The following is a 23,286-nucleotide window of genomic DNA, read 5'->3' as shown; positions in this document are numbered from 1 at the left end:
GCTATAGTATTTGGCAGGAGTCCTATGATCCAAGTTCATCACATTATAGTTTTTTATCGGTTAGGAGAAAATGTTCTTTAAAAAAAATCTAGCAAACAGGATCGATACTCTATTTAATCAAAAGGACACATGTTAATGCTCTTCCGATAAAAAAATCGGGCAGATTTCTTTTATGTTGCAAAGCGATTCTCTCCGATACTAAAAGTTACGCTTGAGTGGGGCCGGAGACCCCAAAAATAAAAATCTGAACAAAAGAGGCTGCAAAAGAGGGGGTTTGGGGGCGGCAGCCCCCCAACTGTACCTCCTAATCCCTGTACGTTTTAAGGTTCGAACTTGTGACTCAGCCTCTTTAACTCTTAAGAAAACGTAGTTTTCTTCAAATAATAAACTAAAAGATAAAAACACTTGAGATTGAGAATAAAGTTGTCTGATAAAACTTTGTCAGGATAAAATAAACTACACAATAAAAACACTAGAGATCATTGTAATATTTCAGGAATCTCGGCACTAAGCTTTTACTGCAGTACATGATGTTATAGTGAACTGGGGTTAGTTTTGGAACCTTCTCAGCCACTTCCCTGGGGGCCGAGATCTTATAGGGACAAAAGGTGGGGGAAGGAAAACATAGACACAAGGGATAAGGATTTGTAAAAAAAGAAGAAAGAAAGTATAGTCTGCCTCATTAAATTAAATAAAAGTTCTCGAATTTCAAATTTTCTTTTACTAATCTTTTTGTTTTTATGAAATGTTAAGTTGGAACTGTGGTTTTCCTGTAACCTATTTTTAGCACGTTATTCACTCCTATTAATAAAAAGCTATTGATTGAAGTAAAAAAAAATTATAAATAAATTTTTCTAGAGCCTCCTGATGAAGACAGGGTATATCAACTTAAAATGGTAGAAGTCATGACATTCCAAAGAGATGTCTTTAACATCTTCCGGGACCTGGAGCTGCTCTACGAGTATGCAAAATTCTATGGCGATGACGATGCAGATGACAAGGGCTATCAGGCTTTATATACAGCAAATCATATGCTTAATTTGGTTTCTTCTGGTGACTTGGCGTAAGTGATTGATTTTTTTTTTTTTTTTTTTTTTTTTTTTTTTTTTTTTTTTGTAATAAGATGATTGAATCTGGATGTAAATTCTTGTTGTGACTGTGCTGCTCAACAGCGCTCTTGTGTTACCTATGTAAAGAGCCATGAGTCTTCCAGGTATCTTTTTTTATATACTCCCCCCCCCCTCTCCGACCACTTCCCGTAGAGGAAGCTTTGGAGGGGGATTATTCAATTGGAAATTAGGAGTTCTTGTTTCTTTTTAAGGGTCGATTTTAATTGAAGGGCAACCAACCCCCGTCCCTGCTCTTTTTTTCTACAACCCTAACTTCCTGTAATACCAAATCAAAATTTTGAGATGGCTTTTTTTGAAGTTCTTAAAACGCCCAGTAAATATATTTCCAAGGATGGCATGACTCCCGAGCCCGTGGGGCAAGGGCTGTAAATTATGAAAATTTGGCCAAGGAAAGGGCCAGCATTTTTTTTTATCTGAACGGCTCCAAACTTAGATCTCTAGCCTAAGGGAACACAAATGTGGAAGGGAAAATATAAAAAATATTAGTCCTCTGAAAACGGTCCCGACAAAGGTCCAAAAAATTGCAAATAAATCCTTTTTTTCTGAAGAGGTTGAAACTTGAACAGTAAGTCCCTGGTCCGTGGGGATTGCATATTATAAAAATAACTTTAGTCCCTGGGCATGGGGCCCCCAAAAAGGTTGAATTTTTTCCGATCGCCCTGAAGCTTATATTCTGAAGTTGCTGGGCTATGGAGGCCCCAATGCAAAAGAGAAAAATCAAACGAAAATTTATCTCCCCGATAATGGGGTGAAGAAAAAGTCCAAAAATATGGCTTAAGCGATCAAACATTTTTTTATTGTAAAATTACGATTTAAAGAAATTAAAATGATGATCAAGTGAGTTTTCTTCCTTTAAATTCAATCCTTTCTGGCATTGTCTATAGTAAAGAGCCATAAGGCTACAATGTATTATTTTTTGCCCAGAGCCACTTCATATGGGAAAGGTGATGTTAGAAACTTCACTGAAATTGAAATTTCTTTTACCCTTTTTAAGGTTCAAGAGGAATCGGAGGGCAACCAACTCCCCTCATATGGTCTTTTAGCTTCCCTCAAGAAATTTGGTCAAAATTTTGAAATAGGCATTTTGTTCAAAATAGTCTGAAGATAAAATAATTATGCCTCTGGGGAAAATATGACCCCCACACCCTTTGGGGCAAGGGCTGTAAGTTATGCGAGTTGAACTATTCCTCTGGGAATGACATTCCCCCCACAGCCCCGGGATAAGTGTTGTAAATTATACAGCCCTCCCACTGTCTGTATATAGGATTTATCATTGGAAAAGGGGGGATGGTTTGATCGTGGGTGTGTCCAAAAAGGCTAAGGATATTAAAGTGAAACTTCAAGCAATGTTAAGGGGGATGTCAAACGAAACCAGAAGACACTAAATGCATCCAGGCTATCCAAAGGGCGTATCTGTAATATCTTAGGAATGGCTAAGGGTGTTAACTTGAAACTTCCTGGGCAACTGCTACTACTAATACTGCTACTGTGACTGCAACCATGACTGCGATTATAACTAGTTACGCCTATGACTACTTGCATCTGTGGCTAGTTGTGACGGGGACTACTTGCAACTGTGACTACTTTCGACTGTGGCTGCTTTTGCCTGCAACCACTTGTGCCTGTGACTAAGCATCTTGTGATTGCGACTGTGACTACTTGCAACAATAAATACTTGCGACTACGACTTTGCGACTGTGACTGCAACTACTTGCAACTGCAAAACACTAGTGACTGTGACAACTTGCAAGTGTGGGTGTGACTACTTGTGTCTGCGATTGCGACTACTTGTAACTGTAAATGCGATTACTTGCGATTGTGCCTGTGAGTGCTTGCGAATGGGAATACTTGTGACTACCAGCCTACTATTACTGCCACTCTGATTACGACTGCGACTCTGATTGCCACTACTACTAATGCTGCTGCCGCTACTGCTACTGCTGCTGCTGCTGCTTCTGCCGCTACTACTTCTAATGCCGTTGAACTGAATTAAAAGAGTTTAAGGGCATTCAGGTTGTCAAAAGAGCTTATCTACCATATCTCAGGAATGTCTAAGGTTATTAAGTTGAAGATTTCAGGGAATGTTGTGGGGGATCTTGGATTAAATCAGAAGATTCTATGCGCATTTAGGTGCTCAAAAGGGTGTATCTGTAGTATCTCAGGAACTGCTAAGAGTATTAAGTGGAGACTTTCAGAAAATGCTAAGGGGGTTGTTGCTCTAAATCAAATGGCACTAGGTGCAACCAGGCTGTCAAAAAGGCATATTTGGCCGTATATATATATTGATCTAAAGAATGACTACGGATATCACGTTGAAACTCCCAGGAATGCTAAGGGGGGGGGGTTAAACTAAATCAAAATACCCTAAATGCATCTAGGTTGTCAAAATGGCATATGTGCAATATCTGAAGAACAGTCAGGGTTATAAAGTTAGAACTTTCAGAGAGTACAGAGGAGGATTTGGAACTTAAGGACTCTTTGTGCATCCCAGTTTTCAAAGGAACGTATCTGCAGTATTTTAGAAAGGCTAAGATTATTAAGCTAAAAATTTCGGGAAATGTCAAATCAAAAGACACCGTGTGCATCCAGCTTGTCAAAATTTCATTTCTGTGATATTTCAGGAACAATTAAGGGTATTAGGTAGAAACTTTCATAGGATATTTAGGAATGTTGAACTTCATCATAGACGGTATATGCATCACGATTGTCAAAACGGCGTATATGCAATATCTGAAGAACTGCTAATGGTATTAAGTTGAAGCTTTCAGTAAATATTGGGGGATGTTGAACTAAATCAAAAGATGCTGTGTGTCCAATTTGTCAGAAAAGTATGTGTAATATCCCAGGAACGGTAAGTTTTAGGTCGAAATTTGCAGCGATTGTTGAGTTGGATGTTGAAACAAATGAAAAGACATCATGTGCAAAAGGGTGTATGTGAAATATTTCATGAATGACTAGTTAAGTTTGAACTTTCAGGAAATTTTGAGAGGAATCTTAAACTCAATCAAAAGGCATTATGTGCATCCAGGTTATCAGAATGGCATTTTTTCCACACCCCACTTAGCATGTCAAATCAGAAATAGAAGAGTTTAAAGTGTCAGAAATAGCGAGACATCTGAGTGATGAACTTATCTCTAATAAATATTCATTATTTTATTCCATTTTCATCCATATGTAATCTTTAAGAACATTTTTCCAAAAGATTTCTCTCGGATATACTGTGTAGAATTGGTGTCTATTCCAAAATCTTAGCTCAAGAACCGTTCCATACATTGATTGCAAATTGAACAGAACTATGCAATAATTATATTGAATACAATAAAAGACAATACTCATACCACTTGATCTGATTTCACCTCACCTCAAGAATTTGGATTAGATTCAGATATTTTAATTCTTAAGCGGAAGACCTAAAAAACTAGAGAAATATTCATTATGTTAACTAATAATAAAAGTCTCGCAATAAAAAACGAACAGAAACTAATTTTGAAAAAACTTCCCAAATCAGAAGTTTTCCAAAAAAAAGTGAAGAACTATATTAAAACTTCAGATGGGCAGAAATGAAGTCTCGAAATTCAAACTTAAAACGAAATTCAAACGAGAAACTACTACTGAAGAAGAAATGAAACCCAATACCAACAGAAATTAAAACAAATAATTCCGTCAAAGATAGAGATAACAGATATTGATATAGATGAATAACTAAATCCTAAACGGGTAAAAATTAATATGAATGCTCAGATTGAACTTAAAACAAACAGAAATTACTAAAAAGAAGAGTTTGGCTACTGCCCCCCCCCCCCTTATCCTTATAAAGTCTATTGTGCCATTTGAGTTTTACTGAAAATAAGATATATAGTTAAAGATATATAAAAAAAAATACTGTAAAATAAAATCTTCAATCTTGGATTGCTGAGGTTTCCGTGAATTAATATCATTCCAGTCATCTTGATGATTATAGTGATTTATTCTTTAGGTTTCGTTTATATTTTTAAAATTTCAAGCTCACTGTTCAAAACAAATATTATTTTCAATAAAACGTGAATGACACAATGGGCTTTAGAAGGTTTATAGTTAGAGGGGAGGGGAGCCAAACTCATGTTTGTTGTAATTTTTGTTTATTTTCAGTTCTGCTTGAATATTCATTTTAATTTTACTCGTTCCAAGATTTAACCATTCATCTATAGATAGATACATAGACAGATAGATATCTGTTGCTATAATAGCTTCTTTGGGCCAAGAAAAAAAAAAAAAAAAAAAAAAACTTATGGACGTTGTAAAAGCTTACCCAACAACAATACTACCATAAAATAATAATAAAACATCAATAAGAATAACAAAAACACACATAATAAGCAACATAACACCATAATGATAACACAACAAAATAACATTTAAAAATCGCACAGGAAATATTAATAGGTTGATAGGTTGATATTTAATGCTTTAAAGCCAAATGAGTCATGGCTACAAAAAAATAAAAAATGACAAACAAAGAAAACAACTCACACGTTCAACAGTACTTCTCGTAGTCCCTCTCAAAATCCTTCTACAAAAATCTCTGTATATGGGTCATTTTAAATTTAATATTTTTTGCATTATTTTTATTGTCCCGTAATCTTTTGATCCCATAACTGAGACCAACCACTCACTTGACCTCAAACTGCTGTAAAATAAATCTTCTTAAATCCTGTAATTCGGGATAAAGAGCCATAAAGTGAAGCAGATCCTTACCATTTCTCCACACATGGGGCACGAGAAAGGATGATTTATTACCCTTACCTCCCTAAGGACTTCTTCCTTTCTGCAAGTGATAGAAAGTTACTCCTCCCTGACATATATCGCTAAGTTTCTTCACTATTTAAACCCGCTTTAAAATAAATACTTTGTCCCCAGACCTCCTTCCATTGCCGGTAAACTCCAAGGGACACTGAGTCTGTGACTTCACATTACCATTTCGGAATCTCCTGATCATCCAAGACACCCTTTACTAATTTTGCCACATTTCCTCCAGTCCTATACCCTTGCCTTCATTCCAAAAACCTTATAACCCATAATTATTTAAAGTTGATCTTACCTGGGAAGCCCATGAACTTTTCCTTCTATCCTGCAACACCTTCAGATAAGCTGCATTGACTAACATATTCTTTGGTAAACCAATAATCTTTTCTCATTATCGTATCATTCTAACCAGTTTTTTTTTGTTTTTTTTTACCCTTAGCTTAAATAATCCTTTATCGCCCTTTTACACCAAGCTATTGAATTTCCCGCTTGTATCTGTACCTGTTAATTTTATGTTTGATGTGATTATTTTTTTAAATTTCTGTTCGGTTTCGGTTTAATTTTTTCTTTGATAGTAATCTTTCGCCATTTTAAGTTTGAATTATTATAGGAATTTATTTCTGCTAAAGTTTTAATATGGCTTTTTACTTTTTTTTGAAAAACTTCTTTTTTGAGAAGTTTCTTCTTAAATTTAATGCATTTTAAAATTGATTTACTTAACAAAAATCTAAATTTAGGCAACCCATTTTAATTTTCGAATCCTAGTCAATAAGTTTGTTTCGTCTCCTGAAGTTGCTTTTAAAGGTTGACGGGAATCCGCAACTTTTGCAGCTACGTAACCTGGTAGCGTCCAGATAAAAAAAAAAAAAAAAAAAAAAAAAAAAAAAAAAAAAAAAAAAAACTGTCTAAATGTAATATTGAAGAGTTTTCGTATAGACTAGCATAGAGACCTGAATAGTTCGAATTGCGCAAAAGCATCTTTAAAACGAAAGTAATGTCAGCTAACAACTCTCCTACAATTATTCAGTTTAGAACTATACTCATAGAACAGGTTATCAATTTCAGGTACCTTGAGAACTTGGTCATATAGAAAAGTGATTCTGAAAAAGAGCTGAGACCTCGCTTAATTATGACAAGTTGAGCATTCCAACAAATTATAACAGTCTGGAAGTCAACTAAACACTTAATCTAGCTGAAACCAACTATTTCTTAAGTTTTTTGACTAATTGTGGCTTACTGCTATTAATATTGTTATCAACAAAACTATGAATAAAGTTAATTGGTGTGAATTTCTTTCAAAAACCGGATCCCAAGAAATGCCCAAGCCCCAGAGACCCAAATTTGTTTGGGTCTGCAAGTTTTGCAAGTCATTTGTTTTCTTAGTTATTTCATTTTTTACTAGAGGATCGCAACTAATAGCTGACGAATTTTTCGCTGAGGGAAATGGGCGCAAAACTCATATGATTCACGCAGTTGGCCATTGTCATATTGACTCTGCCTGGCTATGGAACTATGATGTGACTAAACGAAAATGTGCAAGAAGCTGGATTTCCACCTTAACCCTGATGGATGAATACACCCATTTCAATTTTGCGTGCTCACAAGTGAGTAGAAGTTCAGCAATTTTTTTGTATTTTTAATTTTAAAATATCTTTTACAGCAACAAAAGCTTGCATATTCATTGCCTTGTCTAATAAAATCTCGCTTTCCAGCTCAGAATACCGTACTTTACTCAGGAACACATATTTGTAAATTCAAAAGTGTGTTTGTCTGTCTTTCGTTCTGTTTGTGTGTCCACTTATGAAAAAAAGAACAAGAAAAAAAACAATTAAAAAAAAGAAGAAAAAAATATGAGCCAGCCAATTAAGCTTGAAATGTGACAAAATTACAGAACAATCTTAGGAGCCCTCCCTTGTTATGTATAACTTCAGAATGAGACTTAAAAGAGATTCAAAGCTGTATAGCAAATTCTCCAAATTTCGAATAGATTTCCTGAATGACAAAGCAACCTGAACAGCCTACATAGCCATCCTATCTGACAACATCATGGAACTCACTTCAACTCCCCACTAGCTTTGCATAAGAGGGACATTGACAACCTGGTGTTTAGCAGCATGCAAATTGTCTAGGATGTTACTCTCTGCTCACTAGGCATCTAAAAAGATAACCATGAGCCCTGGATGACGGTCGAGATTTTTCAGCTCTGCGATGAAAGGTGCAACGTCACCAACAAGTATGACAGAAAAAGCATAGACCGATAGTAGCAACACAAATGGGCTGAAAAGAAAGGAATACGCTATGCTCACCGCGCCTTTGTTAAGGCAAAACATCAGCAGTACGAAATGGCTTTACTTTAGAGAATAGTAAGGGAGCCGGCTGAAAAGATGTACCTCAGGGCTTGCTCCCTCCTTGATGAACATGGCAACCAGAAACAATCCTTGGATCGAATTTGATCTAGATTGGAAAGAACACTTTGAGAATAAACTAAATTCGACCATCCTTCCTGTCCCAAATGTGCTGTTCAGTTTCCCCGTAATTGCTACCGACCCATGATGGAATGCAGCCGGAATTTCGGAAAGTCAGTTGGAGACTCCTCGTTGATCTTTATCATAAAATCACCGCAGCTGCCTGAGAAGTAGGTCACTTCCTCGCACCATAGTGTGAAGCAATGATAGTTCCTCTTTGTAAGAAAGGCTAAAAAGCAGTCTGTGACAACTACCGATCAATCAGTCTGATCAGCCATGCCGCTAAAATAATGAGAAGAGTAATGCTAGGGTGCATCCGAGCAATATGCTCAGCCGCCACTCCAGAATACTAAGCGGTTTTAAGCCGAATATACTGAAGGTTGATCAGATTTTCACAGCCCATCAGATTATGGAAAAATATCTTGAACGAGACAGCGGTATCTACCACCTCTTAATGGATTTCCAACTGACATTTGACCTCGTCTGGAGAGAAGGTCTGTGGCACATTCTTCTTCACTTTGGAATCCCACCTAATTTACATGTGAACGAAGTTCAGAAGCTGCGTTATGACTGGAAAAGGCTTTACCGAAAGCTTTGAAGCATCGACCGGTGTTCTACAAGGCTGCTTGATATCACCGGAGCTCTTCAATCTCATTTTAACTGCATTCTTTTCAGTCACTGATAGCCCGTCTGGTGCCCTCGTCGGAAGAGTTATGATACACAAACTTGCTTATGTCAATGATATAGCCCTAATTTCTGAGTTCCTCTCCGATCTCCAATCCCAGGCCAACCTTGTCCACGCAACCACCAAACTCTTTGGGGTGACAATCAACACCTTAAAAACGATAGCCATGCGCTGCTCGCGTAAACCTGATTCCCAGGTAAACTCTAGCCTTCAGCTTGAAGGTGATATTGTAGAGTGTGTTGAAGAATTTACTTACCTTGGTAGCTTACCCACCTCCGACAATAATCACTCGATTAATATCAAGAGATGATTGGCACTTGCGAATTCCAACTTTAAAAGTCTGATGCCTATCTGGAGTAGCAAGAACTTATTAGTAATGCTATTAAGGCTGTCAAACTGGTGTATCACCCTTATCGCCATTGATGCCTGTAAATATTTGACTCTACAAACCGTTGACCAGTACCGTCTTGCTGCCTTTGAAACATAATCGCTACGACGTATTGCCTGTATCACTTATGATATAATCTCCAAAATCAAGCTTCTCCGAAATCTCAAGGTCAAGCTAACCATCCTCGACAGAATAAAACTTTAGCAGCTTAGACGGCTAGGACACATACAATTTATAGAATGAACTCGTCTCCTGAAGATATCCTTTGAAGGCCGGTTACATGGTTCTCGACCGAGAGGGTGCCCCCCCAAAGAGATGGAAGGATAACTTCTCGTCGCTTAACTGGCCACACTTTCTGACAGAGGATAAAAGTTAATACAGGAGTTACATCGATAAACAGGTGAAAGAAGAGGCCCTAAAACAGCCTTCAAAGGCGGTTGGGACTGAAGTCAAGTCAGTACATGAAAATGGTTTCCAATCCAAAAACATCTGCAAAAAAAGAACAGGAAGCTTAACTAGAAGTGCCCATAGTAATGAAGGGCAATATATGCTATTTTGTGCCGTCAAACGATTTTGGACCGAAAATGTTTGAAATGCTACTGATTAAAATTCTGCGGTAGCCAATCGAATAAGAGTCATCAAAAATCTATTTGCATAACTCCGCACTTCTAGAGTTTATACTGCTGTTTAGTGTCGTATTTATCTCTTAAACATATAATCAGGCAATAAGAATTAAATGGCTATTACAGACCGTTTATATCGTAAGTTTAGTTTCTGACAGAAGATAGAATGATTTCCTAAAGCGAAATCTGCTTAGTGCGGTGATACCACGAGTTCTGACTGATATTGAAAAAAAAAGAAATAAAATCACGCCTTTATGCCAAACCTGTGCTTGAGTCAAATTCTCCTAATTCAGCTTCTTTCGCTAGTTGCTACAACAATTTTATTTTATTTTCTCGTGGCCAGCAATTAATGAATTAGGGGAATATGGCTTAAGCAGAAGATGTTTTCCTTGACAAAGGAAAATATTTCATTTTTATTGTAAGAGGGACTAAAAACCACATCTTTAAAATTAGTTGAAAATTCTGAAGTCGTGATATCAGTATCGAATTCCCTCCCCCCCCCCCCCGCCTCAATATTTATGTCTTTCTTCTTTGGGAATCGCAAAATACAAGTTCCCATATTTGTTAATTTGGTTTTCTGTTTATTTTGCGGTTCCTAGCATGCATATAAAGATGTTGAAGACTGATGATAAAATGGCGTATCGGGAAAAGTTATTTTCCAACTGATGATAGAATAGTATATCGGGAATAGTTACTTTCACCTTGTTTTATTTTATTATGTAATCTTGAAAAAAAGAGTGAGTGGTAAGCCAACTAAGCCAATACTATTTAAACTTACCGTGGGCTTCAAGTAAAGCTAAACGTGGAAGCAGATGCAAAGCGTAAAACAAAGTAGGAAACTTACTGTCACGTCGACAAAACAGTCCTCCCCACTTTTAGCCTTAGAATTTTCTCTTTCTGAAGACTTGACGCTTTTAGTGCGTGGTATTTTCCCCTTCAAGGGATATTATATCTTCTTAATCTCTGCCACTCTAGTGATCCTGTCTGTTCTATTAATGATTTTCGAATCAATGCTCCGCATTCTTTAGTTTAATATTTTTCGCTGGTGCTTATGCCCCAAAACAAGATTCTGTAGTGGTTTAATCAGTTTTGACTGTTACTTTGTTTATACCACACTATTTTCCTTTTATTCACTATCTGCCTCCTCCTCCTAGCTATCTACCTTCCATAATAAAGCTGCATTCAGTACTTTGATTCAAACACTGAGAGACTAGAATAAATATTGTGTCAAACCACTCCCATTTTTTTTTTCTTGCTCATCCTTTTTCTATTTTTGGCTGTTGTAGCCTTTTTTTTTATTCTTGATAAATACGTTGTACAAATTTGTCCCAGAGCATTGACATGAATCAGCTACACTTGAAAAAAGAAAACGTTAATTATATTGAGCTATTATATATGTTGGAATAAGAAATATGGTATATGTTTTTGAACATAACTGCATGGTAGTCAGCACAAACACGAAATTTGTTTTAAATCGTATCTTTTTTAATTTAAATATATTGTTGTTGGTTTCTTACTGTTTTAGGGACTTGAGATGAAAACATTATGAAAAGTATTTATGGGAATGGGTTCAGGCGAGTGAATGAAGTATGAATTGAGAAATGCGTATATAATCTCTGCAAAGAATAACAAACCCTGAAAAATAATTGATCAGACATTACCGGAGGAATAAGTTTTAAGTTAAAAAGTGTGAATGAGAGTTTTTAATGGAGATGGCCTTTTCCTTTAGCCATGACTAGGCCGTCCTGATTGAAAGGCACACATATATTGATAGGCACACAATAGCCAAACCTTACTGGATGAATGCGACTTATTTAATGCAGGGAATATGTTTTGATTTTGGATGGCCGACTTCTTAAGCCCATTAATAATAATTTTAGTTATTTGCGTAACAAAAATTTGTTTCTACAGATGCTGAGGGACAAGTAGCAGAATCCTAGCCTGCTACGCTGTAGTTTGGGTAAATACAATGTAGTTGGGTATTGTAGTTGGGATCAAACGCCCTAATACCTTCCCTTCCCTGGATACGGCCTTGTTCCCAACTGCATTTTTGAATAGGCATTATTCAATTCCATCTGTGCCTCCAGAGGCACCCAGGGCATCAAGAAGGAGCTGGTAATCGTTCCTCTGATTTGCTGACTCGATGATGTCCTCCCATTAAGAACGGATTTATTTGTAAAACACATAATGAACACAAAAAAAATATTTTACTACCTCTCCTAAAATGTAATGCTTGTTCGCGGGGGAGGTGGAGGAAACAGCACACCGAGAGAACATGCCACCAATACCACCATAATAACCATCAAACATTCACTAATAATGAATACTCTTTACCACAATAATCAACAATACTGGCATCTTTCCATTTCGTACAATTTTCAGTATTGAGCTGTTCATTCAAGACGTAAGCGAATCTAAACCAATATTTTAGGCTCAGCAGTTTGATTGGGTTAAAGAAAATTATCCTGATATATTCAAGAAGATCAAGCATTATGTTGAAGAAGGAAGATTCATTCCTGTTGGAGGATCCTGGGTTGAAATGGATGGTAATATCCCTAGGTACGTATTACAACTAAGTATAGCACATAATATAATAGAATATAAAGAAGCTCTATGTTCGATAAAAAAATTGAACAGGCATTAAGTCTAAAAAAAACATCAAAATAGACCAAAATGAAATACGAAATACGTAAGTTGGAAAAATTGATTTCAGAACCCGGAAAAACAGGGATAAAAGGGAACAACTGTTCATTTAGTGAGTGGACAACAAACACAAAATAATTGATACCTTTATTTATACAGATGAAAATAATCGCGCAATCCCTCTTCAAAGAAAGTGAAACATATTTGCCTATCTGTTAGAGAGTCAGCAAGCTTACTTTATGCCTGTATTTCAATTGATTAGAATCCTTGCTCGTTTTCATTTGATGCTGGCCGAAGTGACACATGTCTACATTTCTACTAAAATGGGGTTTGGCTTGTGGGGAGTGGGGAAGCTGGAGACATTACAGGCTCTATTTGACCCTCCAGTCATACATATTACAAATCCTTTCATGATTCTGGCTCCAGCAAGGTACAACAGTCCCACCATTGTGCTAAAATTGTTCTGTTGCGGGACAATGAAGGATTCATTTTTCCTCAATGTGTAATTTACACTCCTGCTTATTTTGAATGGATATCGTAAGGAAAACTGGTTTGCGTTTTTTGAAAATTTAAGCCTGAGTAGATTATAACATTTGATCAGACATTAAATATAAGGAAACAGTTAGTTTTCAATGAATAAAATCATCGATCTTAAAACTTACTTCTTAAACCAAAAAGATCTTTAAACGAATAGAAATTATACTTTATATTTGGCCTTCAATTGCCATTTTAATACCCCGTTCTTTACCCTAAAGTTTAACCTTTTCGTAAGAAGGCTTTGCGAATGGCACAAAATTAAATAGAACAAAACAATTTCCTGTGTTGATGCGAATATTAACGTTAAAATTTGAGACGATCGGAAACTATCCGAAGTGTAAGGGTGGCAGATAAACTTGTTTTCTGTACTAAATTTAAACCTTTTTGTTGAAATACTTTGAGAATGATAATAACCCCTAGAAAAAAGTAAATAAGCAGTGTACTTCTTCTACAAATTTATCGGCGAGGGCTGTTGGTCTGAAATACCACCAATGCAGTTTTAGGCCATTGTAACTTTCAGGGTGGGAGATTCTTCGTATGAAAATTGTTCTTAAGGGATGTCCACCCACCTCTGTTCAGGTAAGCATCTGAATATTTTCGAATTATAATATACTCAAAATATATTGTAGTTCTATGTTGTTTTTTTTAATGTTTGTAATTGCAACGTTGAGCAATGAGAAAATTGATCTAGTAAATAGGTTTATTAACTGGGTAGTATTATTAGAAGAGATGGTGGATACAGAGAAGGAATAAAATAGAATAGCCAAGGTGCAAGATGTTTTTTCGCCATTGTAAAAAGCATGGAAGAATAGGAAGATAAGTCTGCGAACTAAGATTAGAATATTGGAAGCCATGATAATAACAGTCGTCAAATATGGTCCTGCAAAGTGGGCACTTCGAAAGGCTGGAGAAGATGTGTAAAGTGCTTTTCAAAGAAATTGTCTGAGAATACTCTCAAGTACTCGTTTGAAAGTAGAAAGCTATCTAAAGGTCCGACGTGAACACCAAATATGGGCATAGAGTCCCTAGGGAGAACACGTGGTAATGTCAGTCCCACGAGTACACCAAATATGGGCGTGGAATCCCCAGGGAGAATGATTGCATAATCGAAGTGGGTCAATGACCTCTTTTTCCAAGGTCGATTTATTTGTTGTTGTTGTTTGGCCAAGTGCACGCTCGGGGCGAATGTTAAGATCCAGGAATGGGAAACAGGATCACGTGTTTCCTTCTCAGCCAATCAGAGGGCTGGTTACATCTCCTTCTAGACCAATCAGAGGCTCGCTTACATATGATTTTCCCTTTGCATAGCAATTCGCCCTTGAGATTTCGTATATAACGGACATGCATTGTGATTAAATTATCAGAAAGTATTGTGACACAGTTGAAACAAGAATGAATATTATTGATGAGCTTGAAGCCTTGGCAGCCACAATTAGCAATGTGAGTTCTGTTTTAGTACATTTTCATTTTTCATTTTCAAAATAAAATTACTTTCATTGATCACCCTCCAGTATATTTAGGTAAGTCCCCCCTCCACCACAATACAAACTCCACTATGCTATCTTTATACTCACTAGAAAACATAAAATATGTTCTTTTTACTACCTAAACCCTCCTCAAACCCCCCAATGTTTTTACAAGTATAATTCATCCAATAGAAATAAATTTATTCTTTCTGTAAGCCTATCTAAAAGTGACAGTCAACTTTATGTCAATCCCTTAGCCATTAAGCCGCTAAATTGACAAAACATTTCTGCAAGATTATAATTGGTCACCCTCCAGTATATCTAAGTAAGTCCCCCCTCCCCCACAATACAAACTCCACTAAGCTATCTTTATACTCACTAGAAAACATAAAATATGTTCTTTTTACTACCTAAACCCTCCACAAACCCCCCCCCCCCCACTGGTTTTAGAAGTATAATTCTTCCAATAGAAATATTTCTCTTTTTTCGATACAATTCTTGCTTTTCTGTATTGTGATCTTTTCTGTAACTGACTTCTGTCAATTCTTAAGGCATTATGCCGCTCTGTTTTGACATAAAGCTCCGCGTAAGCTTATAAATAGTTTTGTAACCCCTTTTCCTGTGTATTTACAATTGCGGCTTAGCCAAAGGGATTGTTTTTTCTCCGTCAAATTAAAACACTTTCAGACAATTGCAATAATTAAGCGCAGGCCTACGCAATCTGTATTTGGAGAAGTGAAACGAGTTATTTTCAAATTAAGGTCTAACAATATATTTAGGACATTGCTGAAATGGGGGGGGCATGCCCCAATTCTATCAGCATCATTGTAAAGTGAAAAAACAAAACTGTTTCTTTGCGTTAGGGCAGTAAGAGAACCGGGGGGTTTCTAAGAAAAAAAAGATAGCTTTATTATGTATACTGCATAAATACCATTTACATCCAAGATTGTAAATTTATGACCTATAACTTGCTAGGCTAACAATCTTTTTTTTCTATTTTAAAGGCCTATAGACGGGAAACGTTTAAAAAATTTTCTCAGCAAGGTAAAAATAGGGGCATTTCTTGCAAATTTTACTTTTTGCTTTGCTTTTGGCTTAGGGGGCTTCTTAGCGATAAATGCTTTTCTAGACAAAATTATGATTAGGTTATGAGTACTAATTTTCCTTCTGTTAAAAAGGGGAAATTATTTTGATATTAATTTTCATCTCTTCTTTTAAGGCCAATTGTGAAGAATGTGTGCCCCCTCCATCTAAGAGAGTGAGAGAGGACGAGGCAGCCCCCGTGAGACCATCCCTTATTAAGTATGTTGGCCCTTACACGACTCCAAAACAAAGCAGGAGGGATACGAGTCCATCTGCACTCCAGGAACGAAGTGAGAATGTGACTATCCCCAGCTTACACGAAAAGGATACTGCCCCCTTGAACCCCTGTTATGCTGCGGGGCCTTCTGTGGTCCTATTACAATCCAAAAATGCGCACCCTTCAAGCCACGGTCTAGCTACGGAGCCTTCCGTGCCATCTGCAATCAATCTGCAATCAATTATCAATTTGAAGACGTGAGTAAATTTTTTCAATCAAATAAGCTATATTTAGCTGTTAGAGAACCTTTTACTTTTGTCTTTTTATTTTTTTGATTATTCAGGACCATGTTATAGAAATATCTCAAACAAAACTATTTGTCAACCTGATATAAACTTGTCAAAGATATTAAAATGTCATTTTCATTATAATACCCCCCTCCCCCCACACCCATGGTTTTAAATGTCTTTGCTACCCCCTCCCTAAGAGATATATAACTAGACTGTATTTTTTTTGCAAGTAAAATAGTCCACTCACTTTTTTTAATATTTGCTATTTTATATGGACCCACTGTTGCTCTCTCTTTACTATTTTCAACCTCATAATAATATTTTTAGGTAATTTCTATTTTACAGCTATCTCACCATTTGAAACTCAAAATGCTATTTTTTCGCTAGAATATTATAGTTTTAAGGGGGGGCTTAGAAGTAAACCTTTCATTTCATCAGAGATATTAAAGGACATTGTTCCCCCTTTTAAATCAAGTCAATTATCGTATACATTCAACCAGCTAAATTCTCGTAGTGAAGCCGAAAAGGGACACTATATCCCGGACATAATTTCCTCATAGAAAATTCTTTACGTTATAAACTGCTTTTATTTAAACACAATTCTCTATTGGAAAGAGACAGTGGCTATCAAGTAAAGACCGCGGTTTGTTCAAAAGCTAATTAGTTTCAACCTTTTTCTGCCATCTCTTAGTACTTTTCTTTTCTCTTTTTTTTCAACACTTTAAAATTATATCATATAATTTAGAAGATGTTTTACCTTCACTCAATTTAAAGGACATAGATTATCCCATTTATTATCTTTGCACGTATGGATTCTATTTTGCGTAATATTGTTGACAGCTTTCAACCTTACAACTTGCCAAGACTTTAAGGGTGACATTCAATAAGAGTTAACGGTTGCCATTTAATTGTATTTCCCTGAATATATTGGAACAGAACAGACCAGCTTACAATAATTAAGCTAATGAGTTCATAACCTGTAGGGAATTAGAGAAACGATTTATTTCCGAAATTATGGACTAACAATATTTTTAGGACATTATATAAACGACCGGTAACCGCGGAGCCCTGGAAGCCCCAGAATTGCCGGTGGGCCCGGGAAGCGCTGTGGGGCCCGGGTAGGGAAGCGCTGTGGGGCCCGGGTAGGGAAGCGCTGTGGGGCCCGGGAAGTGCCGCGGGAAGCCTCGCGATTGCCCACTGGGCCGGCTTGGAGGGGGAGCATTAAATAGTGGAAATTGGGAAAGGGGTGGAGTTGTTTGAACAAAATCAAATTACATTCTATGTAAAGTGTTTTAGATTTTCGTTAAGTATTGCCTTCTATATCATTTTTTAAAATGTATTAAGCTGGAACTTTCAGAATATCGATAGAGTAGGGAATTAAATGCTATTAAGCGCGTTTTAAATAATACTTAAATAATAATCCAAATTTTAAAAATAGGGTGATTTGAACACTTTGAAAATAAGCTATTTTTCATTTATAGGTTGCATTGGTCCCATATTCCTTGTCACCGTCCTCATCAGTTGGAGAAGGAGAGGACACACCGGTGGACTTCCACAGCAATTTACCATGAGGTGGTAATTCACTGGAAATTCCAGATAATATTGAAGATTTTTTAAATTATTTTCTTTTAAATGTAGATAATAGCGCAGTTGAGCAGAGGGACTTGAGTCCAAACACACTACAGCTTTTGGATGATTTTACAAATGAATTAACTGAGAACCCTCCCCCCACTGATTACCTACTTCCACTTCAAACAACTGAAGTGGATTCCCATACCCCAAATATTGAACAATGTGGAGGTAGTGTTGATAATATACAAGAGGGGGAGGGGGTAATGTCCAATTTACGACTTTTCCCGATTTTCAATTATCTAATACAATTTTAAATGCAATAGTTGTCTACACTGCGACTTTTGGGGACCCGTTTAATTCACTTATGGGGGGAAATTTTGTGTTTGACCCCGTAGAAATTGTGCATGACTATGTAGATAAAATTCGTGAACTGCTTGAGAACCAATTTCAGTTATGGGGAGGGGGGAGGGATTCGATGAAGGTGTTAATTGTTTTAAAGATGTGTTATGTCAATGAGGGGAAAAGTGAAGTTTACCATCATTATATACACTCCGAGATGCGTTTGATCTATCCGAATTTAGAAAATTTTGAGGGTGTTTTTCGCGACTGGATAGGTCAAATTATTGCGTATCTTGAGAACTATAATGAAAATGGGAGCGGCTCTGTAGTTCTGTATGTTGAAAATTTAAGTGTGAATATTTGTAAATTTAAGAAAGATTTTATTTTAAGAGGGGGGGGCAGGGTCTGAGGGGTCAATAGTTTTAAATTATAATCCAGATTTAGTAGGTTGTCAAGGTGTCCAGCGGATCTGTTTTAAAACAGATCAAAAATGTTTCAAGTACGCTTTCCTCATATCAGCATTTCAGCCTCTAGCAGATGACGCTACCAAGACGAATTTAGACGATTGAGCTGTAATTGGGAAGGAGGGGTCCAACTTCCCCATTGTAGATTTGTCTTTTTTAGAAGGAAAATGCCCAGTAACGCTAAGATCCATTGATATTTTTGAAAGGGCTAATGTCCATTTAAATATCGGCGTTACTGTGGTTCAGTATGAAACTGAATTTGAAGATGGGGTTCGTTTAAAAAGAAAGGGGTTGTCTTCCCACTAAGGGGCACGTCAATTGATTTGGTCAAACACTTGGTTTGGTTCTTGTACACACCACCATCTAGTGACTTTGCCAATTCAATTGGCCATTTTAATCCGATTACAGACATTAGTAGAGTTCTGGGGGAGGGTAAGAATAGGGGGACACGTTTCTACTGTCCGACATGCCTGTCTAGATTTTGGACTGAATTAAAGCTGCAAAATCACATGAGGCACTGTAGTCGACATGGCTACAAGACAGTGGAAACGGTTTCAGGGGATAGGGCTATTTTACGTTTTAAAAATTTCCAGAACACCCTCCTCCAGTGCAACAAAATATCTATGGACTGTGAAGCTAAGCTGGTGGAGGTGAACGATCCTCGATTTCCAAACCGAATCAAAGAACATCAAGCTATTGCAGTTTCCTATACTCATGCGCAAAGAGACAGTTCTAACACCATGCGGTTGTTAGAAATAGTAGAAACATTGGATGAGGAGAAGTGCATGGTCAAGGCACTGACTAAAGTGATTGGCACCGCTAATGGTGCTATTTCCCGTTTGAGAAATACACACTATCCAATGGTTTTGTCTGCAGAGGATCGCCTCGCGATTAAAAATAAAAAAATATGTGGAGTTTGTAAGGGGGAGTTTTTAGAAGAGGGATAAGGGGACTAAAGGGAAAAGAGGGGGAGGGGGAAAGTAAGAGACCATGATCACGTGTGACAGAACATATCCGCTGGGGGTAGTAATTTTAGAAGGGTTGCGTATCGATCGTGTAACTTAAATGTTAGCCAGCAGTTTCTTATCCCTGATTTTATTCACAATGCAAATTATGATTTAAAATTTATTTTACCGGCACTGGCACGTGTGTACAGGGGGGAGGGGGAGTAGACAGACCATGGGTAAATAATTCATTTACCTATAACATTATTCCCAAATCAGCCGAGAAGTTGTTGCTTCTCGAGCTGAAATGGCAAGTAGTAAATAATGGGCATGTGTGTTGGAATAAAATCCGGTTTTTATACTCGTTTAGTTTTTTCCCCAAGGCATTGAGTTAATTGATTCAAGTGCAGAAAAGCGACAATTTTTATAGCTTTCCCTTGCTTAAACAGCACTTTCCAGACAGTGAAATGTATGACCTCTTGACCTGCAGAGGTGTATACGCATACGACTATTACTGTTCTGGCGCTCGCTTAAGTGAGATGAAACTACCTCCAATTGAAGCTTTTTACAATTCACTGACCAACAGTGAATGCACAGCCGAGGAATATGAGTTTGCCAAGAAGGTGTGGTCTAAGGGAAATTGTAAAAATGGGTGGGATTATTGTAGACTGTACTTGGCCAGTGACGTTTTAACTCTGTTGGATATAGTCTGCAAGAACACAGACCAAATCTATTCAGAGTTCGGGCTAGATATAGGATATTATTTTTCCACACCACATTTGGTGATGGATTTGATTTTAAAAATTAGTAGGGAGGAAATAGGCCTAGTCACAGATGTAGATCAGCACCTTTTTGTAGAGCGTTCAATGAGGGGATGGTATGTTTTTCATGGGGACCGCGTCTTGTCAACCGATCTGAGCGGACAAAACACCGGTGCAAAGTCAAATACAGTGTTCTTGGACATGAACTCATTGTACCCCTCGGCAATGTCTCACTACTCTTTGCCGTGTGGTAACTATCAATGGCTTGAGAATCCTTGTGAGCTCCCCGACATTACCATCGTCGAGGACAATGGACCAAAAAGATGGTTCTTTGAAATGGACGGACACATTCCACTGGTACGTCACGACTCAGTCAGAGATTTTGTTTTTCCCTGTATCAATCGACCCGCGAGCAGGGTATAACTGAGCCCCTACAATCGATCATTGGCCTAGGATTTGGGGCCTAACTGGATCCCTTCTAAGAAAAAACTGATTGCTGATTTGGACCCTAAGGAGAATATCGTTGTGCACCATGTGCTTTTGCACTGGATGGTGAACAATGGTTTCAAGATCACCAAAATACTTAGGGTCCTGCAGTTCAATCAGAAAGCATATTTAAAGACTTTATCGACACTTTTGTCCAAAAACGCTCTTGGGCAAACTCAAAGGTAGAGAGGAAGATTTATAAGCTCGTCCTAAATACAATATTCGGAAATGCGCGTGAAGATACACGTAATAGGTAACACAGCGGCATTGGGGCTTACACTTGAGAGTGTAAACGACTGATTTCTAACTCCACCTTCATATCACTCACAAGCATAGAGAACAGTATGGTTTTTCTACACATACAAAAATGAATTATGTTGCTGAAAGAGAATACAGTGGAAGGTAGTTCAGTACTAGAAATTTCCAAAAAACTCATGTTGTCGTTTTTTTACAATGTGTGCAAGGTGCAATGGCCACGGGAGGGGGAGGTTCAAGTTTACTATGGGGATACAGATTTTCTGCTGCTGAAGGTAAAAACAGAGGATTTATTGATTGATCTGGAAAAGGTGAAAAACATCAGCTTGCGGATGGATTTCACCAACTGGAATCCGTCCCTCTACCCCGAGTTGGTGAAACGTCAAGCCCCCAACCAACTATTAATGTTAAAATCAGAGACGGGGAGTGATTTGATATCCAGGGGGTAGTTCCCGGGTCCCAAAGTTTAATGCGTTGAAACACATAATGTGAATGAAAAGCAGGCGTGTAAAGGGGTGCCTAAACATTTTATAAGGAGCAATTGCAACATGAGCGTGTACAGAGGCTGTGTAGAAAGTAGCTTACTGCAGAGAGCAAAGGTACTTGCAATTCGCTCTCTACAGTATAGAAATTATACTGTATGATGGAAAAAATGCAATGTTATGTATATCCGACAAAGTCTGTGCGCTCGAGAATGGTGTAAGAGTCTTACCACATAGTCACTACCGTATTTCAGACCGAGTTGAATGCATAGACTATCGCAATCAACTTGGTCTGGATATATTAACCTAACCAACTAACCAAACCAACTAACCCAACCACTCAACCCGTTCATAAATTAACGAACCCAACCACCATCAACCCGTTCATAAATTAACTAACCCAATCTCACCACCACTGACCCAACCTAACCCAACCTGCAGCAGCAGTGACGACAACTATTGTACATTTTTTTCATCGCGTCCCCCGGGGATTGGGGGGCCCTTCCCGCCCGCAGCTCCGGGGGGGGGGGGTCCCATCCGCGGCCGGCCTTCGGTCCCGCGGCCCTGGGGGGTGGGGGGGGGGTCTCCCCTTTTAAATTCATAATGTTCAACTGTGCTATCTAAATTTTTCAAAGTTTATGTGTGTTTTTTGATGTTTTCATGTGTTGTACAAAAATGTGTGCTACTGTGCGCTACTGTACATAAAGTGTTCTTGCTGGACAAAAAAAGTGTTTTAAGACAATAAGTGTTGTTCTTGCTCTTGTTCATGTTGATGGACAAAAAGTGTTTTAAGACAATAAGTGTTGTTCTTGCTCTTGTTCATGTTGATGTACAAAAAGTGTTTTTATAATAAATGTTGTACATAAAGTGTCATTTTTATCATTGCTCATGTTCATGTTGAACAAATAGAGTTTTCATGTTGCAAATAAATGACCATGAAATATTGTTTTTGTTCTTGTTGTACTTAAAGTGTTATTTTTACGTTGTTCATGCTGAACAAATATAGTTTTCATATTGCAAATAAATGATCATGAAATATTGTTTTTTGTTGTTGTTGTTCTTGTTAACGTAGAAAGATCAATGGGAATGTTATTACTACTACTGATTCACTGGACACGTATGATTTAAAGTTAGTTGTAGTCCGACCGTTGTCAACAACAGCAGTAGCACGTATCAATTTAAAACACCCTTCAGATCGTTTCTGTGTTGTCCCTCAATGTCGGGGAAAACATCAATTTTAGCTAAAATAATTCAAAATTGTCATAAAAAGTATTTGGAAAAACCGAAAAAAATCTTCTATTGCTATAGTATTTGGCAGGAGTCCTGCGATCAAATAAAAACTATTGCCACGGCCATACCAATACAGTTCATACGGGGGCTTAATTTTTTCAATAGTATTGAACCGAACTCGTGGCTGATTATTGATGATTTGGCTGAATCCATTGAACAGTTCTCACAGGAAATGCTACAACTGTTCACCGTTCGCTCTCACCATGAACAGATTGCCATTACCGTAGTTCTATAAAATCTGCTACATCAGAACAAACGCATGTAAGATCTTATTTTTAATTGCACCATATGTACTTTCTATTGAGCTGTTTGTGATTCTAGATTGTTAATTACTCCCAATAAGCAGATATACACCGGCGCTCTTATATTTATTTTGTTAGCGTA

The 23,286-nt window shown here is 37.5% G+C and overlaps 1 protein-coding gene across 1 annotated transcript in view; it reads left to right on the top strand.

Moving 5' to 3' along the window:
* The window catches only part of LOC148940050 (alpha-mannosidase 2C1-like), a 129,907-nt gene that overhangs the window by 17,302 nt on the left and 89,319 nt on the right, over window positions 1–23,286 (top strand). Inside the window, exons 5-7 of the mRNA XM_089106061.1 lie at window positions 859–1,063; window positions 7,315–7,516; window positions 12,505–12,632. Coding sequence (XP_088962187.1) covers window positions 859–1,063; window positions 7,315–7,516; window positions 12,505–12,632 — 535 coding nt within the window. The remainder of the gene's footprint in view (window positions 1–858; window positions 1,064–7,314; window positions 7,517–12,504; window positions 12,633–23,286) is intronic.

The sequence above is a fragment of the Artemia sp. Qi Xiang Cuo genome, chromosome 20 (genome assembly GCF_049724085.1).
Source record: "Artemia sp. Qi Xiang Cuo chromosome 20, ASM4972408v1, whole genome shotgun sequence".
NCBI lineage: Eukaryota > Metazoa > Arthropoda > Branchiopoda > Anostraca > Artemiidae > Artemia > Artemia sp. Qi Xiang Cuo.
This window is presented reverse-complemented; position numbering and strand designations above follow the sequence as displayed.